This window comes from Tachysurus fulvidraco, chromosome 11 (assembly GCF_022655615.1).
Source record: "Tachysurus fulvidraco isolate hzauxx_2018 chromosome 11, HZAU_PFXX_2.0, whole genome shotgun sequence".
Classification (NCBI taxonomy): domain Eukaryota; kingdom Metazoa; phylum Chordata; class Actinopteri; order Siluriformes; family Bagridae; genus Tachysurus; species Tachysurus fulvidraco.
This window is the reverse complement of record NC_062528.1, coordinates 12,789,206-12,813,483: the sequence shown is the minus strand read 5'-3', so window position 1 is coordinate 12,813,483 and position 24,278 is coordinate 12,789,206. Positions and strand designations below refer to the sequence as shown.

At 40.8% G+C, this 24,278-nt stretch overlaps 2 protein-coding genes across 2 annotated transcripts; both read right to left on the bottom strand.

Moving 5' to 3' along the window:
* Window positions 1-1,458: 1,458 nt before the first annotated feature.
* On the bottom strand, window positions 1,459-2,397 carry LOC113643768 (olfactory receptor 1509-like). The gene has a single exon (XM_027148202.1). It carries the CDS (start codon window positions 2,395-2,397, stop codon window positions 1,459-1,461), a length of 939 nt encoding a protein of 312 aa, XP_027004003.1.
* Window positions 2,398-14,835: 12,438 nt separating this feature from the next.
* Window positions 14,836-15,924, bottom strand: LOC113642041 (olfactory receptor 1509-like). The gene has a single exon (XM_027145317.2). It carries the CDS (start codon window positions 15,922-15,924, stop codon window positions 14,986-14,988), a length of 939 nt encoding a protein of 312 aa, XP_027001118.1. The 3' UTR covers window positions 14,836-14,985.
* Window positions 15,925-24,278: the final 8,354 nt, after the last annotated feature.

The window sequence follows — 24,278 nt, the reverse complement described above, 5'->3', positions numbered from 1 at the left end:
CAGTGTAATCTTACAATACCTGAAGCCTACCCTTGTCGATCTGTAGTGTCCACACACAATAAGATAAAAATAACACATACACACAATGGTGTATAGGGACTAACAAGATACTTTCGTTGTCGAAGCTACCTGGGCAGCTGCGATTGATTGATTGATTTTCATTTGCTCAAATTTGAGCAGTTGAATGATTGTAGGATTTATATAGAATTATTATTCTAATGAACAGATGAACTGAAGGTCATAGTGAGGTCAAATGTCTGAATGTTTAAATATTCTTTTAAGGGCATTTTTAATATGTGAGGTGTACAGTTTAGTAACACAAATGGCTAAACTTGTACGTGAACGAAATATAATTTTTGAGGGCTTTGGTATCAAGTTCTATTTCTTGCATTTATTAAAACAGATTAACAACTGTTTTTAAAAAAATATATTGGTCTTGGAGATTCCATAGATTGATCATTGTATTCTTCTAATACTTTTCTACAGACATTTCTCGCAAACTATATGGGTTTCAATTAACACTGGTAAGTTGTTTTTCTGGGTGTTCGGTAGCAACAGTGTGCTTTATGTGCATTAACACTTTATGCGTTTAAAGAGACAATAAATTAAAGAGATGAAAAAGAAGATAAATATCATCAAAAAATATGCAGGTTATGCAAACAATATGCAAAAACTTTCATGCCAGACCCTGAGCACATGAGTGACTGTGTTCTTGGCTAAACACAATCTGCCTAAAACCTGCTAGCCAAAAGTGTATTTCAAATGGTTTGATTTTGTTGTTGTGTGTTTTTTTTTTTTTTTTTCAATTTAAATGTGATAGTTAAATCGACACATGAATAATTAATTCACACTGTAATTGGAAATTGTTGATCAAAATGTCTAACAGCCTTCAATCACATCAGCAAAACAGAAAAGAGTGCCTACACAATCTGTATAGATGACAGATTAAAAGTGTTAAAATAGATTAATAATACATTTTGTCAACAAAACAGCTTTGAATAAATGAATCAGTGATCATTTCATCATTATTGTAAAAAGTAAAAGAAAAATAATTTGGTCTGTGAAAATCGAGTGATTTACCTCAGGTGATGAGACAGTAACTGATAGGGATTATGCTGATAATCAAATAAATCACTTGTTTCACAGTGTAAACTAATCATTTTGCAGTAATAGTTTCACATAAGTATATTAGGATGTATTATTATGGTTCAGCAGTTTCTCCTTTAATTTTTTACGTTTTAAGCAACTTTTAAAACATTACAACTTTACTTCTGAACCAGTTAATGGCAAAAGGGAAATATATTTAATACAGGAACACCTGTAATTCTGAGAAATATATAGTATATTTATATACTATTGATATAAATATAATGCTACATATTTCTATATATTTTTATAATTTTTATAATATATAAAATCTGTATCGCTTGGAGTGTTTTTCCTTTGCCACCACAGGTATTAGCTATGCTGTAAAGCTTTACGTCTCTGCCGGTATATTTTAACAAACCCTTGTCTTATCTGCGTTAATTTAAATCCATATATTATTGGGTTTAGGAGAGGAGGCACAACAAGAAATTCAATACCCAAGATGTTGCGTAGAGCTTGCATTCCCTGGATTTTGCCATAACGTGAATACATGACATCAAAGAGCAGGGAAATAGCAAAGTTTGTGAGTGCTATTAAATGAGGAAGGCATGTCTGCATGAATTTTGCCCACTGTGTCTTGGATCTTAAAGAAGCTCTGATAATGCAAATATATGACACAATGATGAATACAGCTTGAGCCGCATGAGAAACTATTATAATATACCCATACACATTATTCACTGTCACATCTGTGCAAGACAGCTTAACAACTTCCCAGTTAGAACAGAAAAGCTTGTCAATGACATTACTACATAATGGAAGTCGGACAGTGATCAAAACCCCAACAACAGCCTCTAGTATTGAACAGACCCAAGTAATAATCAACAATTTTAAACCTTTCTGAGGTGTCATAATAGAATGATACTCCAAAGGCTTACAAATGGATATGTATCTGTCATATGACATGACTGTTAGACATGTGCATTCACACATAACATAAGAATACATTATGCTAACTTGTGAGAGGCACCATATATAGGAGATAACATGATATTCTGATAAAAGGTCAGCAAGGATTTTTGGATAGAAAGCAGAAGCCCCAAGTATCCCATTAACAAACAAATTGCATACAAACATATACATAGGTTCATGAAGTGTTTTGTCAAGTATGATTGTAATAGCTAGTGTCAAATTTAGAAATAAAGTCATAATATAGATAATTAGACCGAATGCAAAATAAATATATCTGTTTGTCCATGTGTCATTCAATCCTTGAAGCACAAACATGAATTCTCCAGAGGAATTTTTCATCACTTCTTTTCTGTGTATATGAGGACAAAAGCACACAGTGATCTATGAAATAGTCCTTTAAGCATATTTTGCCAAAAAAATAAAAAATAAAAAATCACAAAACGAATCCTCTGTATGGTTTACAGCTGTCTACAAAGTTGATCACAGTGTGGTCACTGACTGTCTATCCTTTAGTAGGAGTCTCTGATTCTCTAGCTTATATATACACACTTATTTTTATGTTCAGAATTTGCTGTTGACAAAGGAGCATGTAAGACGTCTCCCTAAAGATTTGTCATCTGGGACCATTTTCATCAGTGGGTTTGGCCAATGTCTAACTTTTCAAGTTATCCTAGTGACATGGGTAAATGAGTACATGGTTAAACTTGTATGTGACCAAAGCATCACTTCTGGAGCCCTTTGGTATCGAGATCAATTCCTTGTGTTTAATTAGCGTTTTGACTTGATTAACAACTGCTTTAAAAAAAAAAATTCCCGTTTTGGGATTCCATGGATTTTGTACTCATTAGATTAGAGTACCTCAAGTCAAGTCAAGAAGCTTTTATTGTCACACAGTTAAATAAGACAATGTTTCTACAGGACCATGGTGCTACATAAACCAAAGACAGAGCTAAGGACTTATGTAAGTTATTTCTAGCCACATAAAGTGCATCTGTGCAACCTAGTGCAAGACAAGACAAAAAAAAGAGTGCAGGACAAAAGTCAGTGTGAAGAAAAAATACAAGACAATACACAAAAGACAATAAACAGAAACAGTGGCAACCATTGTAAATACTGTATGTTCAAACAATATTGCATGTGCCAAAATACTGGAATGAACACAGTATTATAGCAGCAGTTATGAGATATTGTAAAATATTGTGCAAAACAGCAATTTGACTGAAATTTGAGACAGCATATGCAAAGAGCAAAAACAGTGTGCAAAACAGCATGTAACAGTTTGATGGATATATATTCGAAGAGTGTGTATATGGTGTGGATATGCTGTGCAGTCCATACACTTGATGTGTGGGTGTGTGTTGTGCTCAGTATGGTTCAATTCATTTGACAAGGAGTCTGATGGCTTGTGGAACGAAACTTACACAGTCTGGTCATGAGGGCCTGAATGCTTCAGTACATTTTTCCAGATGGTTAGAGTGTTTGTGTGTGTTGTATGGTGAAATCTATCTATGTCTGTCCAGCAGGTGGCAGTAACGTATTGGCTGGGCATTGTTAAAAGCCTGTGAAGAAGAGCTATCTGGGCTCACCACTGTTAAACTCTTAATGTGTGTGTGTTTGGCTGCTGTGATGTGTCTTAAATAAAGCGACCATCAAGTATGACTTCTCTGAGTATTTTTTGGTTGGTATCTCAAGATACTACGTATGGTGACGAGGATAAACTGAGAAGAATTGAGGATTGACCAAACAGCTATTTCCTGGAAATAGCTGTTTGGTGAATTGAGGATTGACCAAACAGCTATTTCCTGGAAATAAGTGAAAAGCAAGACACTGAAGCTGGTGAGCGGAGCAAATCTATTAACTACCACATGAAGTTAATTAGGAGGAATGGCTGGAATGGTTGGAGCGGTAACGCCGTTTGATAGTAAATCACAATCATGGGAAGAGTATGGTGAAATACTGAATCATTTTTTGTGGCAAATGATGTTGAAACTCTAAAGAAGAAAAGAGCCATATTGTTGTGTGGGAGCATAAACATATACATTGATGAGAAATCCAGAGTCCAGAGAAACCAGGTGGAAAGAGTTTTGAAGAATTGGTGAGTTTAATGAAGAACCACTTTAATCCAAAGTCAAGTGAAATTGTACAAAGATGGAAATTTATTCAAGAAACAGACATCCTGAGGAAAGTATAGTGGAGTATGTGGCGGAATTAAGAAAATTGGCACAAGATTGTAATTTCGGAGACACGTACAGTTATTCTACGAGACAGATTAGTTTGTGGAGTTAATGATGACAGCATACAACGAAGATTACTGGCTCAGGATGGATTAACGTTTGAAACTGCACTGAAGAAAGCTCAGGCTATTGAAACTGCAAACAGAGATGTGGCAGCTTTGAATAGAGAGAAGGGCAATCGTCTGAGTACTGTTTTTAAAGTGGAAACTGCAAAAAGAAGTAACTCAAATGACACAGCAACATGTTATCGATTTGGTGGAACTAATCATATGCCCAAAGACTGTAGGTTTATTGATGATAAATGTTACAAGTGTGGCAAAATTGGACATGTGAAAAGAGTATGTAGATTGAAATCACAAGAAACCTTTGTTCCCAAGTGAAAGAAAATGCAGAAGTAGTACAAAGAGAGCAAATTATCTTCAGGAGGAAGAGGACGATCAGTGGGAAGAAGCTTTCACTATGTATAGCATACAAACAGCCCAGTCACAGTTGCCTCCTCTCACAGAAAGTTTACTGGTTAATGAATATCCTGTGAAATTCAAAATTGACATCGGATGTAGTGTAACCATGTTATCACAATTGGATGTGCTATGGTTTCTTCTGTCAAAATAAATTCTGTGATTACGTTAGTCCAATGGTTGATATGACAAGATGATTTCAATTTCCATTTTTGAAAGACTATTTTCTTAGCGACAGCTAGAGAGATAAGAACTGGTGTTTTGTATTTGGGAGGGATGAGGGTATCTGAAATAACTCCTAGAAGACAGAGTGTAGGAGACAGTGGTACTCTGCAGTCCAGGACTGAAGACAGTGTGTTGGTTACTGTAGTCCAGAAAGAGTGAATGGGCCGGCAGAGCCAGGTGGCATGGAGATAGGTATCTGTGTTCCCAGAAATGTACTGTGAGCAGGTATCTGTGTCAGATAGTCGCATTTTAAATAGTTTACTCTGAGTGATGTGGATTCTGTGGATAGTTTTATATTGTATGAGTTGTAAATTGGCGTTGGTGGTCATGTTGAAGGTGTTTCTACAGATCTGTGTCCATAAATCCGGGTCTGAAGGTAGCGTGAGGTTGATATCCCATTTTTCCTTGGGCAGGGTAATTGTGGGGTTAGATGAAGTCATGAGTCTGTAAAGTTTAGATATGAGTTTTCTTGTGTGGTTGGCTATTTCCATTAACTGTTCACTGGTTTTAGAAGGCTGTAAGGTATTAGTTAAAGTTATTTTACTTTTAAATAAAGATTTAAGCTGTTGGTAGTGAAGAAATTGGTCTTTCTCAATCCCAAAATTCTGGATAATTGAGGTGAATGGCATAAATTTGTGATTTTCAAATATGTGGTGTAGGTGAGTGATGCCCTTTTCTGCCATTTAGGAAAATGGATTGATTTATTGTGAAGATGGAAGTCAGGGTTGTGCCAAATTGGGGTGTATCTACATGGTGCTAAAAGTGATTTGCTAATTTTATTGGTTTTCCACCAGGCTGCCAGAGTTGTTGATATTGTAATGTTATTATAGAAGTCGAGTTTTTGATTGACTGTGGTAAAAAGGGAAGGTCTGCGATTGAATTCAGGTAGCACAGATATTGCTCAAGATCAAGCCATGAGTTGGAATATGTATGTTGTTGAGTCCATTTACAGTATATAAGTGCTGTAGTTGATTTGCCAGGTAATAGTGCAAAAAATTTGGTGCTTCAAGTCCGCCTAACTGTTTTGAGTTTTGGAGTGTTGTAAGTGCTATCCTCGGTTTTTTATCTTTCCAGTAAAATTGAGTGGTGAGAGAGTCTAGTTTTTTGAACCAATAGTCTGTCGGAGTAGTCGGAATCATTGAGAATAGGTAATTAATCTGTGGAAGAGTCTTCATTCTAACTGTTGCGATACGGCCTATGAGTGTAAGAGGGAGCTTGTTCCATCATTTATAATCATCTTCTATACTCATAAGAAGTGGGGCATAATTGAGGTTGTATAGTTCTGACATCTTGGGGGAGATTGAAATACCTAAGTACTTGATGTTGCCTATGTTGAGGGGGAGGGAGAGATCATGAATTGCTGAGTCCACACCGTCTCCTGATAGTGGAAGTATAGTTGATTTGTTCCAATTGATTGTATAATGAGAGACTTTGGAGAATTCATTAATGACATTGAATGTTTTGCTGAGTGATTGGAATGGAGTTTGTAAATATAATAATAAATCATCTGCATATAGACTAATTTTGTGTTGAGATTTGTTGACTTGGATTCCTTTAATTTTTTTGGTTTTGGCGTATTGCTACAGCAAGTGGTTTTATGAATATGGCAAAAAGGGATGGAGAGAGTGGACAACCTTGTGTAGTTCCTTGGTGCAAGGTGAAGCTTGGTGAAGTGATCCCATTTGTGAGGACTGTTGCCTTTGGGGAAGTGTATAGGGTTGTAATCCATTGGATAAATGACTTTCCAAAACCAAATTTTTCGGAGGGTGGTGAATAAGAATGTCCAGTTGACCTTATCGAATGCTTTTTCTGCGTCTAATGATGCAATTATGGTTTCCTGTGGCTGTCTTTGTGCGAGGTTGATAATGTTGAAAAGTCTGCGAATATTATCTGTTGCGTTTCTGTTCTTGATGAAACCTGTCTGGTCTGGGGGAATTAGTGAATGCATAACTGTTTCAATCCTGGTTGCTAGAGTCTTTGTGATAATTTTTAGGTCAGTATTGATTGATGATAATCTATTAAAAGTTGGTGATAAAATATCCCAAAAGTGTTTGTAAAATTCTGCCGGTAGTCCGTCGGGTCCAGGTGATTTGTTATTTGGCATGCTTTGTAATGCTTTGCTGAGTTCTTCAGAAGTGATGGGTTGTTCTAAAAAGTTTGATTCTTCTGCGGTTAATGAGGGAAGGTTCAGAGTGTTAAGAAAGGATTCAATTTCAGATTGTAGAGGTTGAGTGCCGGGAGAATACAAACAGCTGTAGAACTGGCGAAAGGTGTTATTAATTTCTTGAGGATCCTGTGTAGTTTTACCAGAAGAGTCCAAAATGGATGGGATGAGTGACTTTTCTTTTTTTTATATTGTAGTATATTTGCCACATATTTACCTGCTTTATTGCTGAGGTGAAATTGATCATATTTGAGTTGTTGTATACAGAACTGTATTTTTTTGTTTATGATACTATTCAATTGGGTCCTAAGTTGCTTTATTTCGGTTTGTGCTTCTTCAGATGCGGTGGTAGACTGTTGATTACTTAGCTGTTTAATTTTCTGTTGAGAGTGTTTTCCAATTGTTGATGCTGTTTATTCCTTGTGTGAAGAATATGATATAATTATGCCTCTTATGACTGTTTTGTCTGATTCCCAAAGTATTGATGGTGAGATTTCTGAAGAGTCATTGATTTCCAGAAAAGATGCCCACTCTCTTTTTATAAGAGTGTTGAAGTTGGGCAAGTCGTGGCCTAATGGTTAGAGAGTCTGACTCGTAATCCTAAGGTTGTGGGTTCGAGTCTCGGCACTGTACCCCCCAACTGCTCCCCGGGCGCCGCAGCATAAAATGGCTGCCCACTGCTCCGGGTGTGTGTTCACTGCTGTGTGTGTGTTCACTGCTGTGTGTGTGTTCACTGCTGTGTGTGTGTTCACTGCTGTGTGTGTGTTCACTGCTGTGTGTGTGTTCACTGCTGTGTGTGTGTGTGTGTGTGCACTTTGGATGGGTCAAATGCAGAGAACGAATTCTGAGTATGGGTCACCGTACTTAACCGTATGTCACGTCACTTTTTCTAGGAGAGAGGTGATGAAGCGCCATTTTGTGGAGGTTTTCTTAGTACTGGGATGTTTAATGTTAAAGATACAGGGGTGTGATCACCGATAATAATTGAATAGATAGTATTTTCTGATAGCTGTTGAATTAGTGAGTTGCTAACAAGAAAAAAATCTATGAGAATATTCTCTTAGTAGTGGGTTCCTTGCTCTCCGGCTATCGCTAAGGCCATAGGCCATTATGTATTGTTTAATTACTTCTGATGAGTGACCAGTTCGTGTGTTGCTGTGGTTGTGTGTACGGTCAAGTGATGGGTTGAGAACAGTATTGAAATCTCCAGCTACTATGAGATTTGTGGTGTTATACAGCAAAGAAAAAAGATCATGAAAGAAAAGTCTGTGTTAAAGTCAGATGGATCTTTGAGACTTTGTGGAGATGTTAACTGGGAATCGTAACTAGAGCAGTATCCTATTCCTCGCATGGAAGATATGTTCACAGTTCTGTCTGGAGGTGACAAATACACTAAACTTCACTTACACCAGATTACCTTTTTGAGTGAGTTCTAGTCCAGCAATTTTTCAGAGAACTATGGAGGGAATTCTAAAGGATGTTTCAAGAGTAACAGTGTACTTAGATGACATTCTGTTGACAGGAAATAATGATCAGGAACATCTGAGGACATTGGATCAAGTGTTGCAACGGCTTGAGGAGTATGGATTAAGGTTGAAAAGAGGAAAATGTAAGTTCATGGAAAAAGAAGTGGTGTTCTTGATACATAAAGTTGATGCCACAGGTATTCATCCTTTTCCAGAAAAGGTGCAAGCTGTAAAGAATGCACCAAGGCCGACATCAGTGACGGAGCTGAAAGCATACTCTTCTGGATCCTTTGCATAAGCTTTTAAGGAAGGATGTGTGTTGGGGTTGGAAAGAGCAAGAAAAAGCTTTCCAGAAATCTAAAGAATTGTTACAGTCCAACCATGTGTTTGTTCATTATGATGAAATAAAAGAACTAATCCTTTCTTGTGATGCTTCAGCATATGGTGTGGGAGTGTATTAGCACATCGTATGAAAGATGGAACTTGAAAGACCCATTGGATCCTTACGAAATCAGAGAAGGACTACTCACAGCTAGAGAAATAAGGAATGGCTGTTGTGTTTGGAGTTAAAAAATACCCTAAATATCTGTATGGACATACCGTTCAGGACATTACAGGACCTGTATCCTATAAGGTGGCTTTGTGAAATGATCAGGTATTGCGGCGTCATGTAGATCAATTGTTAATTTGCAAAAGGAAATAACTGATTTTCAACCAATCAGAGAGGTTCAGTTGTGTGATTGTGTCTATGGATACTGATGCTAAAATGTTAACATCACCCAGTAGTCCCTCAAAATCCACTCTTCCAAAATCTACTCCTGAGAAAAATGAACTGGAATTGGTACAACCTACACTATCAGAATTGTCAAGTACTCCTAAAACACCTAAAGTAATACCCAGGGCAGAAATACCTGAATCTGTAAGGGAACAGAAATTACCTACACACCTTAAAGACTTTGTAATTTAAATTGTGTTGAAGACTTCTGAACTTTGTGAACTTTACTGTTGAATAGGTAATGGGTAATGCACTTTATTAAATGGCCATTGAAGGTGAAAAAGGTACTGCCTATTTTTGAAGAAGAAAGTGTTTGACTTCAGTGTGGGGGAATGTTGTATGGTGAGATCTATCTATGTCTGTCCAGCAGGTGGCAGTAAAGTAATGGCTGGGCATTGTTAAAAGCCTGTGAAGAAGAGCTATCTGGGCTCACCACTGTTAAACACTTAATGTGTGTATGTTTGGCTGCTGTGATGTGTCCTAAATAAAGCGATCATCAAGAATGACTTCTCTGTGTATTTTCTGGTTGGTATTTCAAGATACTACAGTGGGGTCATCCACAATGATGTTGGCTTTGCAGATGCAGCATGTGGTGTAAATGTCCATGATCGATTGAAGAGAGACTCCAATGACCTTCTCAGCTGTCCTCACTATCTGCTGCAGGGTCTTACGAGCCAAGATAGTGTAGTTCCCAAACAAGACAATGATGCAGTCAGTTGCTCAGAATGCTCTCAATGGTCCCTCTGTCAAAAGTAGTAAGGGTTGGGGAGGATGATGTGCCATTCTCAGACTTCGTGAGAAGGAAAGACACTGCTGGGCTTTCTTGGTGATGGAGCTGGTGTTGAGTGACCAGGTGAAGAAATTTGGTGCTCTTGACGATCTCTACAGAGTGGTTGCTCTGTGCTCTTCTGAAGTCAACATCTATCTCTTTAGATTTTTATCAACATTCAAAGACAGGTTGTTGGCTCTACACCAGGTAGTTAGCTGTTGCACCTCCTCCCTGTATGCTGACTCGTCGTTTTTGCTGATCAGATCCACCACGGTCGTATCATCTGTGAACTTGATGATATGGTTCGATCTGTGCATTGCTGCACAGTCGTGAGTCAGCAGAGTGAACAGCAGTGGGCTGAGCATGCAGCCCTGTCGGGCTCCAGTTTTCAGTGTGGTGGTGCTGGGGATGCTGTTCTAGATCCAGACAGACTGAGGTCTCCCAGTCAGGAAGTCCAGGATCCAGTTGCAAAGGGAGGTGTTTAGTCCCAGCAGGCTCAGCTTCCCAATCAAGTGCTGAGGGATGATTGTATTGACTGCTGAACTAAAGTCTATGAACAGCATTTGGACTAATGTGTCTTTATTGTTCAGGTGGGTGAGGACTAAGTGAAGGGTGGTGGCAATGGCATCATCCGCAGAGCGGTTTGGACGGTACCCGAACTGCAGGGGGTCCAGTGAGGTTGGTAACTTGGTCTTGATGTGCTTCATGACGAGCTTCTTCATAACGATGGGTATGAGTGCGACGGACTATAGTCATTGAGGCAGGACACCGTAGACTTAGTATAACAGAGCTGTGGTCTGAGTAGCCGAGGTGGGGCCAAGGCTCCGCACTATACGCGCCAGGAATGTTTGTATAAACAAGTTCTAGCGTGTTTTCCCCTCTCGTTCCAAAGTCCACAAACTGATATAATTTAGGGAGCACAAACTTGAGATTTGCATGATTGAAATCTCAGCTGATGATAAACAGTCCGCCGGGGTGAACATTCTGCAGATTGATAATAGCCCCACAGAGCTCCCATAGCACCTCTTTAGCATTAGCGCTGTGGGGAATGTACACTCCGACATGAAAACCATGGTGAATTCACATGATAAATATAATGGACTGTATCTAACGGTCACAAACTCAATCAGCAATGAGCAGTGATTACAAAACAAACACAGAGTTCTTGCACCATTCTGTGTTGATGTAAACACACACGCCACCACCGCGAGAGTTACTTTTTTCACATTAGCGCCACACTTGTTGCCATGCTTATTCCATAGACTAACATTGTGGAGTGTTCTGACTATAGTTGTGCTGTGAATAGCTATCATATGAGCTGATTCCTGAGTTCTAACAGGAAACCAAAGTTAGAGAGAAACAACGATGTGTATTTATATTCCTAAACAAGATAATTATGGACTATCTAAAACTGAGAAAATAGGAGAGAATATAACTGATCTAACTTTAAGACTTTAGGAATGTTTTAACTCACTCTATAGTCAATTGTAATAGGTGTTGGTGGCATTATTGTATCAGGTTGTCTGTGCATCTGTCTGTCCATACATATAGAATCAGAATCAGAAAGTTCTTTATTGCCAAGTATGTTTTCACATACGAGGAATTTGTTCTAGTACAGGAGTTCCACAGTGTAAACAGAATGGCAATGATAAGAAATGAACACATATAATACAGTTGTATATACAGTGGAAAAAAATGTGCAAATTGAAACATAGATGTGCAAATTCAAATATAGATGTGCAAATTGAAATAAATGAGTATGTGTAAAAAATGTAAGAATAGGGTTTGTTCTGTGTATGTTAGGTGTTCATCAGATATGTTACATGTTCATCAGATGGATTGCCTGAGGGTAGAAACTGTTCCTATATCTGGTTGTTTTGGTGCTCTGGGCTCTGTAGCGTCGACCAGATGGCAACAGTTCAAAGAGGGAGTGTGCTGGATGTGAGTGATTTTCTTTGCCCTTTTGCTCACTCTGGAGAAGTACAGGTCTTGGAGAGTGGGGAGTGTTGTGCCAATGATTCGCTCAGCAGTCCGGACTACCATCTGTAGTCTCCTGAGGTTGGATTGGGTGGCTGAGCTAAACCAAACAGTCACCGAGGTGCAGAGGATGTATTCAATGATGGCAGTGTAGAACTGTTTCAGCAAATCCTGTGGCAGGTTGAACGTCTTCAGCTGACGAAGGAAGTACAACTTCTGCTGATTTTGGTTCCCAGGAATCTGAATGAGTCCACTGCTGTAACAATGCTGTCCAGGGAGAAGAGCAGTGGGGAGAGAACACAGCCCTGGGGGGCACCAGTGCTGACGGTGCAGGTGCTAGATTTGAGTTTTCCCAATCGCACTAGCTGCTGCCTGTCTGTGTAGTGAACCATGTGCAGTGAACCATGGTTCATCATTGTAAGTTAAGTGAGTCCTGGTAGGAATACACAAATTTTCACAGAAACTAATATGTGATGTTAGTGTCTCTGTGAGCTCCTCCAGGTCGGTGGCAGCATCTTCAAAAAAAGACCAGTCAGTGAGCGAGAAACAGGCTTGTAAATCCTGCTCCATTGTCCATCTTTTTACAGTCCTTAATACAGGTTTAGCTGATTTCAGTTTCTGCCTGTGGGTTGGTATCAGATGATCTAAGCAGTGATCAGAGAGCCCCAGAGCTGCCCGTGGGACAGAGTGATATGCTTCCTTTATTGTAGTGTAGCAGTGATCCAGTGCGTTACTGTCTCTGGTGAGACATGTAACATGCTGTCTGTATTTAGGCAATTCACGTGAAAGAATCGCTTTATTAACGTCCTCAAGAATTATTACTACAGAGCCCGGGTGTTGTTGCTCACTCTCTGTGATCAGATCAGCGAGTGTCTGTAGGGTCGAGCTTACGTGCGCTTGCGGTGGAATGTAAACACTCACCAGAATGAACGAGCAAAATTCCCGTGGCGAATAGAACGGTTTGTAGTTAATGAAGAGTGTTTCAAGATCTGGGCAGCACATCTTTAACACAGTTACATCAGAACACCACCTTTCATTGATGTAAAAACACGTCCCACCGCCACGCAATTTCCCCGTTGATTCTACATCGCGGTCCGCTCTAAAGAGGTGAAAGCCCGGCAAACTTAAAGCTCTGTCCGGAATGGTGTCGTTCAGCCAGGTTTCCGTGAAGCAGAGAGCAGCAGAGTTCGAAAAATCCTTATTCTTCCGGGTGAGCAGAAGGAGTTCATCCGTTTTGTTGGGTAGAGAGCGGAGATTCACAAGGTGGATGCTAGGCAGCGGTGTTCTTAAACCGTGCTGACAGTTCCATTGGCGCGCCAGCGCGTTTTCCCCGTCTGCACGTCTTGAAGCACTTAAACAACGCAGCCGCTCGACCAACTACAATATGCAGCAAAACGTCAGAATACTCAAAAACTGATAAAAGGTCTTGTGGTGTGTACTGCCGAATGTTCAGCAGTTCATCTCTGGTGAAACTGACCGGATTTTCTTGACAAACAGCAGAAAAAACTAACAAAAACAGAGTAAACACTGAGGAGCTAAGCATTGAGGCTGCCATCCGCGGCACCATCTTGCATATATTAGAGATTTTCATTTGCTTAAATTTGAGCAGTTGAATGATTGTAGGATTTATATGAAATTATTGTTCTAATGAACAGATAAACTGAAGATCATAGTGAGGTCAAATGTCTGAGTGTTTAAATATTCTTTTAAGGGCATTTTTCCTGTAAGTGTATGTGAGGTATACAGTTTAATAACACAACGGACTAAACTTGTACGTGACCGAAGGATCATTTTTAAGGCCTTTTGGTATCAAGTTCTATTTCTTGTTTCTATTTCCTTTTTGGAGATTCCATGGATTGATTATTGTATTCTTTTACTAATTTTATACAGACATTTCTCACAAACTATATGGGTTTCAATTAACACTGGTACATTGTTTTTCTGAGTTATCAGTAGAAACAATGTGCTTTATGTGCTTTAAAATTGTATACATTAATAATAGACAATACATTTAAGAGATGAAATGAAGATTAATATAATCAAACAATATGCAGGTTTTAGGCAGTTTACATATTTTATCTCTATAACATTGTGACAGACAGACAAAAACATTCATGCCAGTTCTAAAGCACATGAGTGATGTGTTCTTGGCTAAACTCAGTCTGTCTAAATCCTGCTAGCCAAAAGTGTATTTCACATTGTTTGATTGTTTTGTTGTTGTGTATTGTTAATATTTAAATGGACACATGAATAATTTATTTAGACTGTAATTGGATACTGTTGATCAAAATGTCTTAAAGCCTTCAATCACATCAGCAAAACAGAAAAGAGTGCCTACACACTCTGTATAGATGACAGATTAAAAGTGTTTCATTCATTAAAAGATATTAATCAAACATTTTTGAATAAATGAATCAGTGCTCATTATTGTAAAAAAGTAAAAGAAAAATAAATTGTCAAATTTGAATGATTTACCTCAGGTGATGAGACAGTACTGATAGGGATTATGCTGATAATTAAAGAAATCACTCGTTTCACAGTGTAAACTAATCATGTTGCAGTAATGATTTTCCATAAGTATATTAAGATATATTATTATCGTTCAGGAGTTTCTCCTTTTATTTCTTACTTTCTAAGCAACATTTAAAACATTACAACTTTACTTCTGAACCAGTTAATAGCAAAAGGGAAAAAGGTCAACATTTTACTCAGGAACACCTGTACTTCTGAGAAATATGGTATATTTATATACTATTGATATAAATATACAGTAATACTATATATTTCTATATATTTTATAATTTATGGAATATATAAATTGGGTATCGTTTGGACGGTTTTCCCTGGCCACCACATACATTAGCTATGACGCCGAGCTTTACGTCTCTGCCGGTATATTTTAACAAACCCTTGTCTTATCTGTGTTAGTTTAAATCCATATATTATTGGGTTTAGGAGAGGAGGCACAACAAGTAATTCAATACCCAAGATGTTTCGTAGAGCTTGCAGTCCCTGGATTTTGCCATAACGTGCATACATGACATCAAAGAGCAGGGAAATAGCAAAGTTTGTGACTGCTATTAAATGAGGAAGGCATGTCTGCATGAATTTTGCCCACTGTGTCTTGGATCTTAAAGAAGCTCTGATAATGCTTATATATGACACAATGATGAATGCAGCTTGAGATGTATGAGAGACTATTAGAATGTACCCATACACATTGTTCACGGTCACATCTGTGCAAGACAGCTTAACAACTTCCCAGTTAGAACAGTAAAGCTTGTCAATGACATTACTGCATAATGGAAGTCGGGCAGTCATCAAAACCCCAACAACAGCCTCTAGTATGGAACAGAACCAAGTAATAATCAACAATTTTAAACCTTTCTGAGGTGTCATAATAGAATGATACTCCAAAGGCTTACAAATGGATATGTATCTGTCATATGACATGACTGTTAAACATGTGTATTCACAGAAAATATAACAATAAATTATGCTAAGTTGTGAGAGACACCCTATATAGGAGATGACATGATATTTTGATAATAGGTCAGCAAGGATTTTTGGATAGAAAGTGGAAGCCCCAAGTATCCCATTAACAAACAAATTGCATACAAACATATACATAGGTTCATGAAGTGTTTTGTCAAGTATGATTGTAATAGCTAGTGTCAAATTTAGGAATAAAGTCATAATATAGATAATTAGTCCAAATGCAAAATAAATATATCTGTTTGTCCATGTGTCATTCAGTCCATGAAGCACAAACATGAATTCTCCAGAGGAATTTTCCATCACTTCTTTTTTGTGTATATGAGGACAAAAACACACAGCGAGCTATGAAATAGTCCTTTAAACAAATCACACTATGACTCCTCAGTATAGTTTACAACTGTCTACAGAGTTGATCACAGCTTGGTCACTGACTGTCTATCCTTTAGTAGGAGTCTCTGATTCTCTAGCTTATATACATTATTTTTATGTTCAGAATTTGCTGTTCCCAAATGAGCATGTAGGACGTCTCCCTGCAGATTTGTCAAGGATGATTCCATCTGGGACCACTTTCATCAGTGGCTTTAGCCAACTTTTTAAGTTATCCTGGTGACGAGAACATGGGTAAATGAGTAAATGGCTAAACTTGTATGTCACTGAAGCAACCCTTTTTGGGCCTTTTAGTATCGAGATCTATTTCTTGTATTTAATTATCATTTTGATTTGATTAACAACTTTAAAATATAATATAATATAACTAACACAGCATACAGCATACTTCCACAATATGGTATGCTATACACTGCACTCAAACTTCAACAGTTCAACACTGGACTATACACACACATGCACACTGCATTCGTACTGCATCAATACACACGGGACTATACACAGACACTGCATTTAATTTAAAATAACAATCTATCTGACAATAAGCTATCGGTACCACAGGACATTTCTGTATCTATACAGTCCGTCGCACCTTACATGTTACACATATATTACATGTATATAATACTTATACTTATTTATATTTATACTTATACATACATGTATGGGTATATATATATATATATATATATATATATATATATATATATATATATATATATATATATATATATATATACATATGTGTGTGTGTGTGTTTAGTAGTACACTGTGTGTACTGACTATGTATGAGCACATTGCATCCTTTCCACATTTTCCGCATTTGCACATTTCAAATGGTACTAAGCATTTTGCACATTTTTTTCAACCTGTTTGTAAATTGTTCTATTTATGTTTCTTAACTATTGTATGTGAATGGTTCTACAATTTCTGGAGCTCGCTCCCAAGAATTTCACTCACCATGGCACGTGTCGTGGTGATATGACAATAAAGGTGACTTGACTTGACTTAAAAAAAAATTGCTGTTTAGGCATACATGGATTTTGGAGTAGTTAGACTAGACTACCTATTTTTACATTAGCTTCTGTAGTGGCAATTTTAAATATCATGAGTGTTGTATGTGCTTTCATGTTAAATTCTGTGTGTCAGACTAGGGAGAGAGAGAACAGGAGGCCATGTCCCTGCCATAAACATTCCTACCACAAATGCCCCTGCCATAAGTGTTCCTGCCATAAACATCCCTGCCATAAGCATTCCATGTGTTAAAAGGATGGGAACTTAGGGGAGAGTGGGTGCACGTGCTTGAAAAGATCTGACTTTAATAAGGTGACTGAGAGGTCACATAAACACAAGCACATATCTAGGGTATAAAAGGGAGAGCTGAATCAATAATCTTTGTCTCTTCACTGTGTAGACTTGCAATTCTGCACTGGATGGAAGATGCCTTTCGCTGCCGCAAAATAAATATCATTTTTATATCACTTTGCTTTTACCACCAACTCTGAGTCTGACTTTTTTATATGTAGATCAAAACTGCCACCACATTCCACACTTGTTGCTATGGTTAATTTTTTTTTTTTTTTTTACCGGAATATCATTTTTGAAGCCTTTGGAAGTGTTTTGTCAAGTATGATCGTAATAGCTAGCGTCAAATTTAGGAAAAAAAGTCATAATATAGATAATTAGACTAAATTCAAAATAAATATATCTGTTTGTCCATGTGTCATTCAATCCTTGAAGCACAAACATGAACTATCCAGAGGAATTTTTCTTCACTTCTTTTCTGTGTACATGAGGCCAAAAGCACACAGCGAGCTATGAAATAGTCCTTTAAGCATAGTTTGCAAAAAAAAAATATCACAATACGAATTCTCTGTATGGTTTATAACTGTCTACAAAGTTGATCACAGACTGTCTATCCTTTCGTAAGAGTATCTGATTATCTAGCTTATATACTGTATTATATGGCACTTAAAGAGATGAGTCACAGAAGAACAGGCACAGAAATGGGATTAAAGCAAGCAGTGTCGTGGCTAAATTTTTCTTTAAAAGTCTCTAGTGCAATTTCTCTAAAAGAATTTAATTCTCTAAAAGAATTTAAAAGTCTCTAGTGCAATGTAGTGCAACAGAAAGTCAGTGATAAAGAAAAAACAAACTAGTTCCTTCCTTTAAGGGGTTATAGGTGTTTTTGGGCAGAAGACCAGGCTCCAAGCCTAGGCAGCAGGAGGGGGGACATCAGTAGCAATCTGAAGTCTTGGATCAGCTGGAGGTTTCTGAAAAAGAATATCAAAGAGATAATGTCCATTAGTTCCATCAGACACGCCCCCTTGAATCTTTCTAGCCAATGAGCCTAGCTTTCTGTGGTGCTCTCCACCTGGAGGGTGAATGCTCCAGTGGCGATCCTGATTTCTGCCGCCCTGCCTCACTCTTATGCCCAGCAGTGCTGACCGTGGTTCTGAAGTTTGAAAGATTATGCTACGCGCCGCTGGCCGAGGTGCTGAACCGTCGCCTTTTACACTCTCTCTCTTCTTGGCTGTCAATGCAGAAGGCGAAGAGCGGTTTTTCCTTCATGAATTTGCTCTGAGCCACAGAGGCCATAGTGCCTCGAGAGGCCATCAGCGTTCCCGTGCCACCTCCTGGCTCGGTTTAGGACCTGAAACGAGAAATCTTGTAAAGAGAGGAACCACCTAGTTACATTGGCATTGGTGTCCTTTGCCTTGGCCATCCAGAGCAGAGGGGCATTTTCCGTCACAAGGGTAAAGTGCTGCCCTGCCAGGTAGTACCGGAGGTCCTCAATGGCCCACTTGACCACCAGGGCTTCTTGTTCCCCTGTGGCATAGTTTTTATCAACTGAGGTCAGTTTCCGGGAGATAAAAAGGACCAGGTGCTCCTCCCTATCGAACAACTGCGAAAGAACGGCTCCTAGTCCCGTCTCAGATGCATTCATTTGTAGCCTGTAGGGGCGATCGAAATCCAGATTTTGCAGTACTGTCTGGGTGGTGAGGGCCTCCTTGAGCTGGGAGAATGCCCGTTCTGTGCCGTCTGTCCAGTGCACCCAGTCCGGGTAACCTTTCTTGGTTAGATCTGAGAGGGGGCAGCTAAAAATGAGAATTTAGGAACAAAACATCTGTAATAGCCCACCAATCCCAAAAAGGCCCGTACCTGTTTCTTTGTAGTGGGTCGGGTGTATTTATGGGGATTTGCCGTAAGGCTAGCTGTCCAGAGCGCTCCCAGAACCTCCGCCAGATGGAACAGGTGGTCAGACCAGGTGGAGGAGTGGACTACCACATTGTCCAGATAGCAGCGAAAGTACGGAGGGGTCAGAGGAGGATGTCCATTAGGCGCTGGAAGGTGGCCGGAGCCCCATGTAGGCCAAAAGGTAGGACCCAGTACTGTCAGTGGCCATTTGCGGTGCTGAATGCTGTCTTTGGTTTCGCCTCCAGTGCAAAGGCCACCTGCCAATATCCATTTGTCCGGTTGAAGGTGGAAATGACCCGGGCCTTCCCCAAGCGCTCCACCAGGTCATCCACTCAGAGGAGGCGATAGCTGTCAAAATCCAAGATCTGGTTGAGCCTCAGGAAGTCGTTCCAGAAGCAAATGGTCCCATCCAGGTTAGGCACCACCACAATGGGGCTGGACCAAGGGCTGGCAGACTCCTTAATCCTTTCCTTCAACATTCATTCCACTTCCTCCTCAATAGCGCAAAGCCAGGACCCTTTATGGCTGCTGTCAGACCACCATCCCAGGAGGGGTCTTGATCTCATGGTGCACCAACCAGTACGTCCTGGACGGGATGAGAAGATATCTGAGAACTGGTCCATGAGGTCGTGCTGCTGGGCTGGTGTGAGATCATCTACCTTACTAGGGCACACTCTTTGGCTTCTTTTCCACCGTTTTTTTCAACATGTTGATGTGATATACTTGTCTGCATGCTTACCTGGTTGTTGCAACCGATAATTTACAGGTCCCACCTTCTCATGGACTGTGTACGGGCCCTGCCACTTTGCCAGAAACTTGCGGTGCTAGGAACGAGTAGCATTACTTGGTCCCCAGGGTGAAGTTCCCTATCCTGGACGGGCCGCTTGTACAGTATGTCCTTTGCTGTGCACGCTGGTTTTCTTCGAGGTGTTCCTATACGATGGGCCTGACTGTGCCTACATGTCCTGGAATAACTCGATGATGGACCAGATGGGGTAGGGTTGTTCCACCCCAGGCCTCCTGAGCCACATCCAGCATGCCACAATGTCTGAAGTGGAGTTCAAACGGTGTGAAGCCTGTGGACGCCTGGGGCATTGCTCGGACAGAGAAGTGTACCTAAGGAAGGAGGTGGTCCCAATTCCTTCCCTCCTGGTCTACCACCTTTCGTAGCTTTCATGTTTGACCTGCAAATGCTGACACAGATCCACCATTAATTTCGACATGAATGGTGTACCTTGATTGCTGAGGATGTCCTTTGGGATCTCGGCTCAGCTGAAGAGCATGAGCAGCTCCCTGGTAACATTCTGGGAGGTGGCCTTTCGAAGTGGGACCACCTCGGGGTAGGGGGTGGCATAGTCCACTATCACCAGGATATATTCATGACCTTGGGGCTACTTCAGTAGTGGCCCAATGAGATCCATGCCAATCCTCTCAAATGGGATGCCAATGATAGAAAAGGGAATAAGAGGGGCTGGCACTCGCTTCTTTGGGGAAGTCCGCTGGCATGGGGCGCAGGCCCTGCACAAGCCCAGGACCTCTGTGTTCATTCCTGTAAATCGATCCCGCCGCTTCTCTAGCTTGTTCTTGGGTCTAAGATGGCCCTGGAAGGGGTGCATGTGAGCTAGGTGGAGAAGAAGGGGAGTACGCTGGCTTGGAACCACTAGCAGGTCACAGGTTTCTCCTCTCCTGTGTGTGGAAGTATAGAAGTCCATTCTCTCACCTGTAGGACCTGGCCCCAGCAGTGCTTCAGCGGGTCATGCTTCTTTTGTTCCTTCTTGAAACCCCTCTCCTGGGTGGCCTGCTGAATGAACAGTGAAGAGAAAGGGTTAGTAGGTGACTAGGACTCCCCTGAGAGGAGTCTCTGGAGCCGCGTTACTCACAAGCCATACATGCGTGTCGGTCCCAGCCCTTTTTCTTTTGTTCCGGACCACTCTGGGTAGTGGACTTCATGGTGGTGGCAAACCCTGGCCAGTCATTTCCCAGCAAGAGTGGAACAGGGAGTTCTGGGATAAGGCCAATGAGGAGTAGCCACACCCCTGCTTTGCCCCGGTTCTTAACCTGTGCAGTGGGGACCAGACGGGCATCATCATAGACTTTACTGAGGGGGGAAGTATGGCCAGCCGGGTACTCCCCGAGTCCAAGAGCACAGACACATGGTGGGGTGGCTATCCAATTTTCTCTTCTCCCACATGAGTTCAGGCACCTGTTGTTGGGGCTGGTGGTGGCAGGGACTGGACTGGATGTCTCGTTGTGCCTCCCGGCCGATTTCTAGGGTAGCCATGGTACATTCTAGAGTTCTCAAGAAGTCTTGTGGTTTCTTGGGCCCTTCAGCCTTACTGCCTTTCATTCCTCAGTTGGTAATGCCGTAGGAACCGGTCCATGGCCACTCCCTCCATGGCCTCCTTGGCGGTAAGTTGATCATACTTTAACCACTGCCTGGTGATGCGCAGCAGCTTGACCATCTGTAGATGGGGGTTGCTGGTTGTCTCATACCACCATCTATGAAAATCACCAGCTGCAGTCATGGAGGATTGACCACAGTGGAAGAGAATCTCTTCTTTTGCTGTCTCGTAGTCTCGGGCGCTCTCTGGGTCAAGCACATAATACGGCAGTTGGGCGTCTCCGCTGAGCAGCGGAGCCAGGGCATCGGCCCAGTCCCGCTTAAACCAGCTCTCTCGGTCCCCAGTCCGCTCAAAGGTGTCCAGGAATGCCTCCACATCACCTTTGGCACTGAGCTTAGGGAGAATGAGCTAAGCATCGCAGCCGGGATCAGGGAGGGAAATCGATACTGCCGGGGGCCCCCACCGAAACTCCAGTAATTCCTCTTTGGTGCTCTTGACACTTTTGTCACCTCATGCTGATGCACCACAGTGGGTTCGGGAGCTTCCTCTGTGTCCAGTGCCCACATTCTCCACCAGTCTAGGGCACTTAGTGAAATGGGACATGGAAGAAAAAACACAGAAACAGGATTAGAGCAAACAGTGTAATGGTTTAATTTTCTTTAAGTCTCTAGTGCAATTTAGTGCAACAGAAAGTCAGTGATAAAGAAAAAACAAACAAGTTCCTTAGTTTAAGGGGTTATATGGGTGCTTGTGCAGAAATCCAGGCTCCAAGCCTAGGCAGCAGGAGGGGGGATGGCAGTATCAAGGTGAAGCAGTCCTCTCCAGGAGTGTAGCATTGGCTCAGTCTGAAGTCTTGGATCAGCTGAAAAAGGTTTCTGAAAAAGAATATTAAAGAGATAAAATCCATTAGTTCCATCAGGCACACCCGCTTACCTCTCCCTAGCTGAGACTCGCTTTCTTCTGTGCTTGTCTTCTGGAAGGTGAATGCTCTAGAGGTGCTCATGATTGGCCTGTGCTTTTTGGTGGAAGTTTCTGCAGCCCCGCCTTATTCTCCCTGCCAGCGGCGCTGACCATGGTCATGGAAGTTTGAAAGATCGCGCTCAGCGCTGCTGGCTGAGGTGCTGAACCGCCGCCTTTACACTCTCTCTCTTCTTGGCTGCCGATGCAGGGGGCAAAGAGCATTTTTTCCTCCATGAATTTGTGGAGGTGCGCGTGCCGCCATCACAATATACATTTATTTTTGTGTTCAGAATTTGCTATTCAAAAATGAGCATGTAGGACATCTCCTGCCCCTTTTCCTCCGGAAAGAACCGGGTGCTGGTTCAGAGCTAGCGCTAGTGCTGGTTCAAAGTTGGTTCCACTGGCGAACCTTCTAAGAACCGGTTTGATTTTCCACCGGCTAGAGAGCCATCACAGTGCCGAGTGTGACGTCACTATATACGCTATGTCCTAGCAATGTTAGCGCAGCAGCGGCAAACACAACAACAATGGCGGATGTTGCTTTACTGTTAATGCTCATGGCTTTGCGAACCTACATTGGCATCCAAACGCGGCGAATAAAACGTGTACGTGCATCTCCGTGTAATCTGCATAAAGTACATAACGTTATTTTATCGTTAACACAGAAAAAAAATTAGCCTTAGCATGTAGCTACCTACTATCATGTGTGCTGATAATGTATCATATCGCGGTAAAGTAAAAGTGTATTAAACATTAGTAAACTTAAGGTACATTATCAAATGCGCTAACACTAGCCCCGCCCCCAGCTCCCGCCCCAAGCGGTTCTTAAGTCTAGACCAGCAACGTTTTGGTGCTATTTAAGAAGCACTTTTCCTGGTGCAGAGCCGGTGCTTTGGCGGTCGAAACAGAAAGAACTGGTTCTAAATTAGGCTCTGGCTCCAAACCAGCACTCGAACTGCCTCGGTGGAAAAGGGGCATTTCTGTAGATTTGTCATTTGTCATTACCATTTTATTCAGTGGGTTTGGTTAATGTCCAACTTTTCAAGTTATCCTGATGAGGTATTGATCCTTTTGGTATTGAAATCAATTTCTTGTATTTAATTATCATTTTGATTTGATTAACAACTGTTTAAAAAAATATTGATGTTTTATGATTTCATGGATTTTGGACTCATTAGACTAGAGTAGCTCAAGTCAAGAAACTTTTATTGTCATTTCAACCATATATAGCTGTTGCAGTACACAGTGAAATAAGAAAACATTTCTCCAGGACCATGGTGCTACATAAAACAAAGACCGATTTGGAGAAACGTTGTCTCATTTCACGGTGTACTGCAGCAGCAATATATGGTTGAAATGACAAAAAAAGCTTTTTGACTTGAAAAGAGATTCCAATGATCTTCTCAGCTGTCCTCACTATCCGCTGCAGGGTCTTGCTATCCGCGATGGTGCAGTTCTCAAATGAGACGGTGATGCAGCTGCTCAGAATGATCTCAGTGGTCCCTCTGTAAAACGTAGTCAGCCTGGGGGGAGGGAGATGTGCCTTTCTCAGACTTCGTAAGAAGTAGAGACGCTGCTGGGCTTTCTTGGTAATGGAGCCGGTATTGAGTGACCAGGTGAATTTCTCCGCTAGAAGAACAAAAATAAATTTGGTGCACTTGACGATCTCTACAGATGAATGTTCAGCGGAAAGTGTTCGCTCTGTGCTCTCCTGAAGTCAACAATCATCTCTTTGATTTCATCAATATTCACTGACAGGTTGTTGGC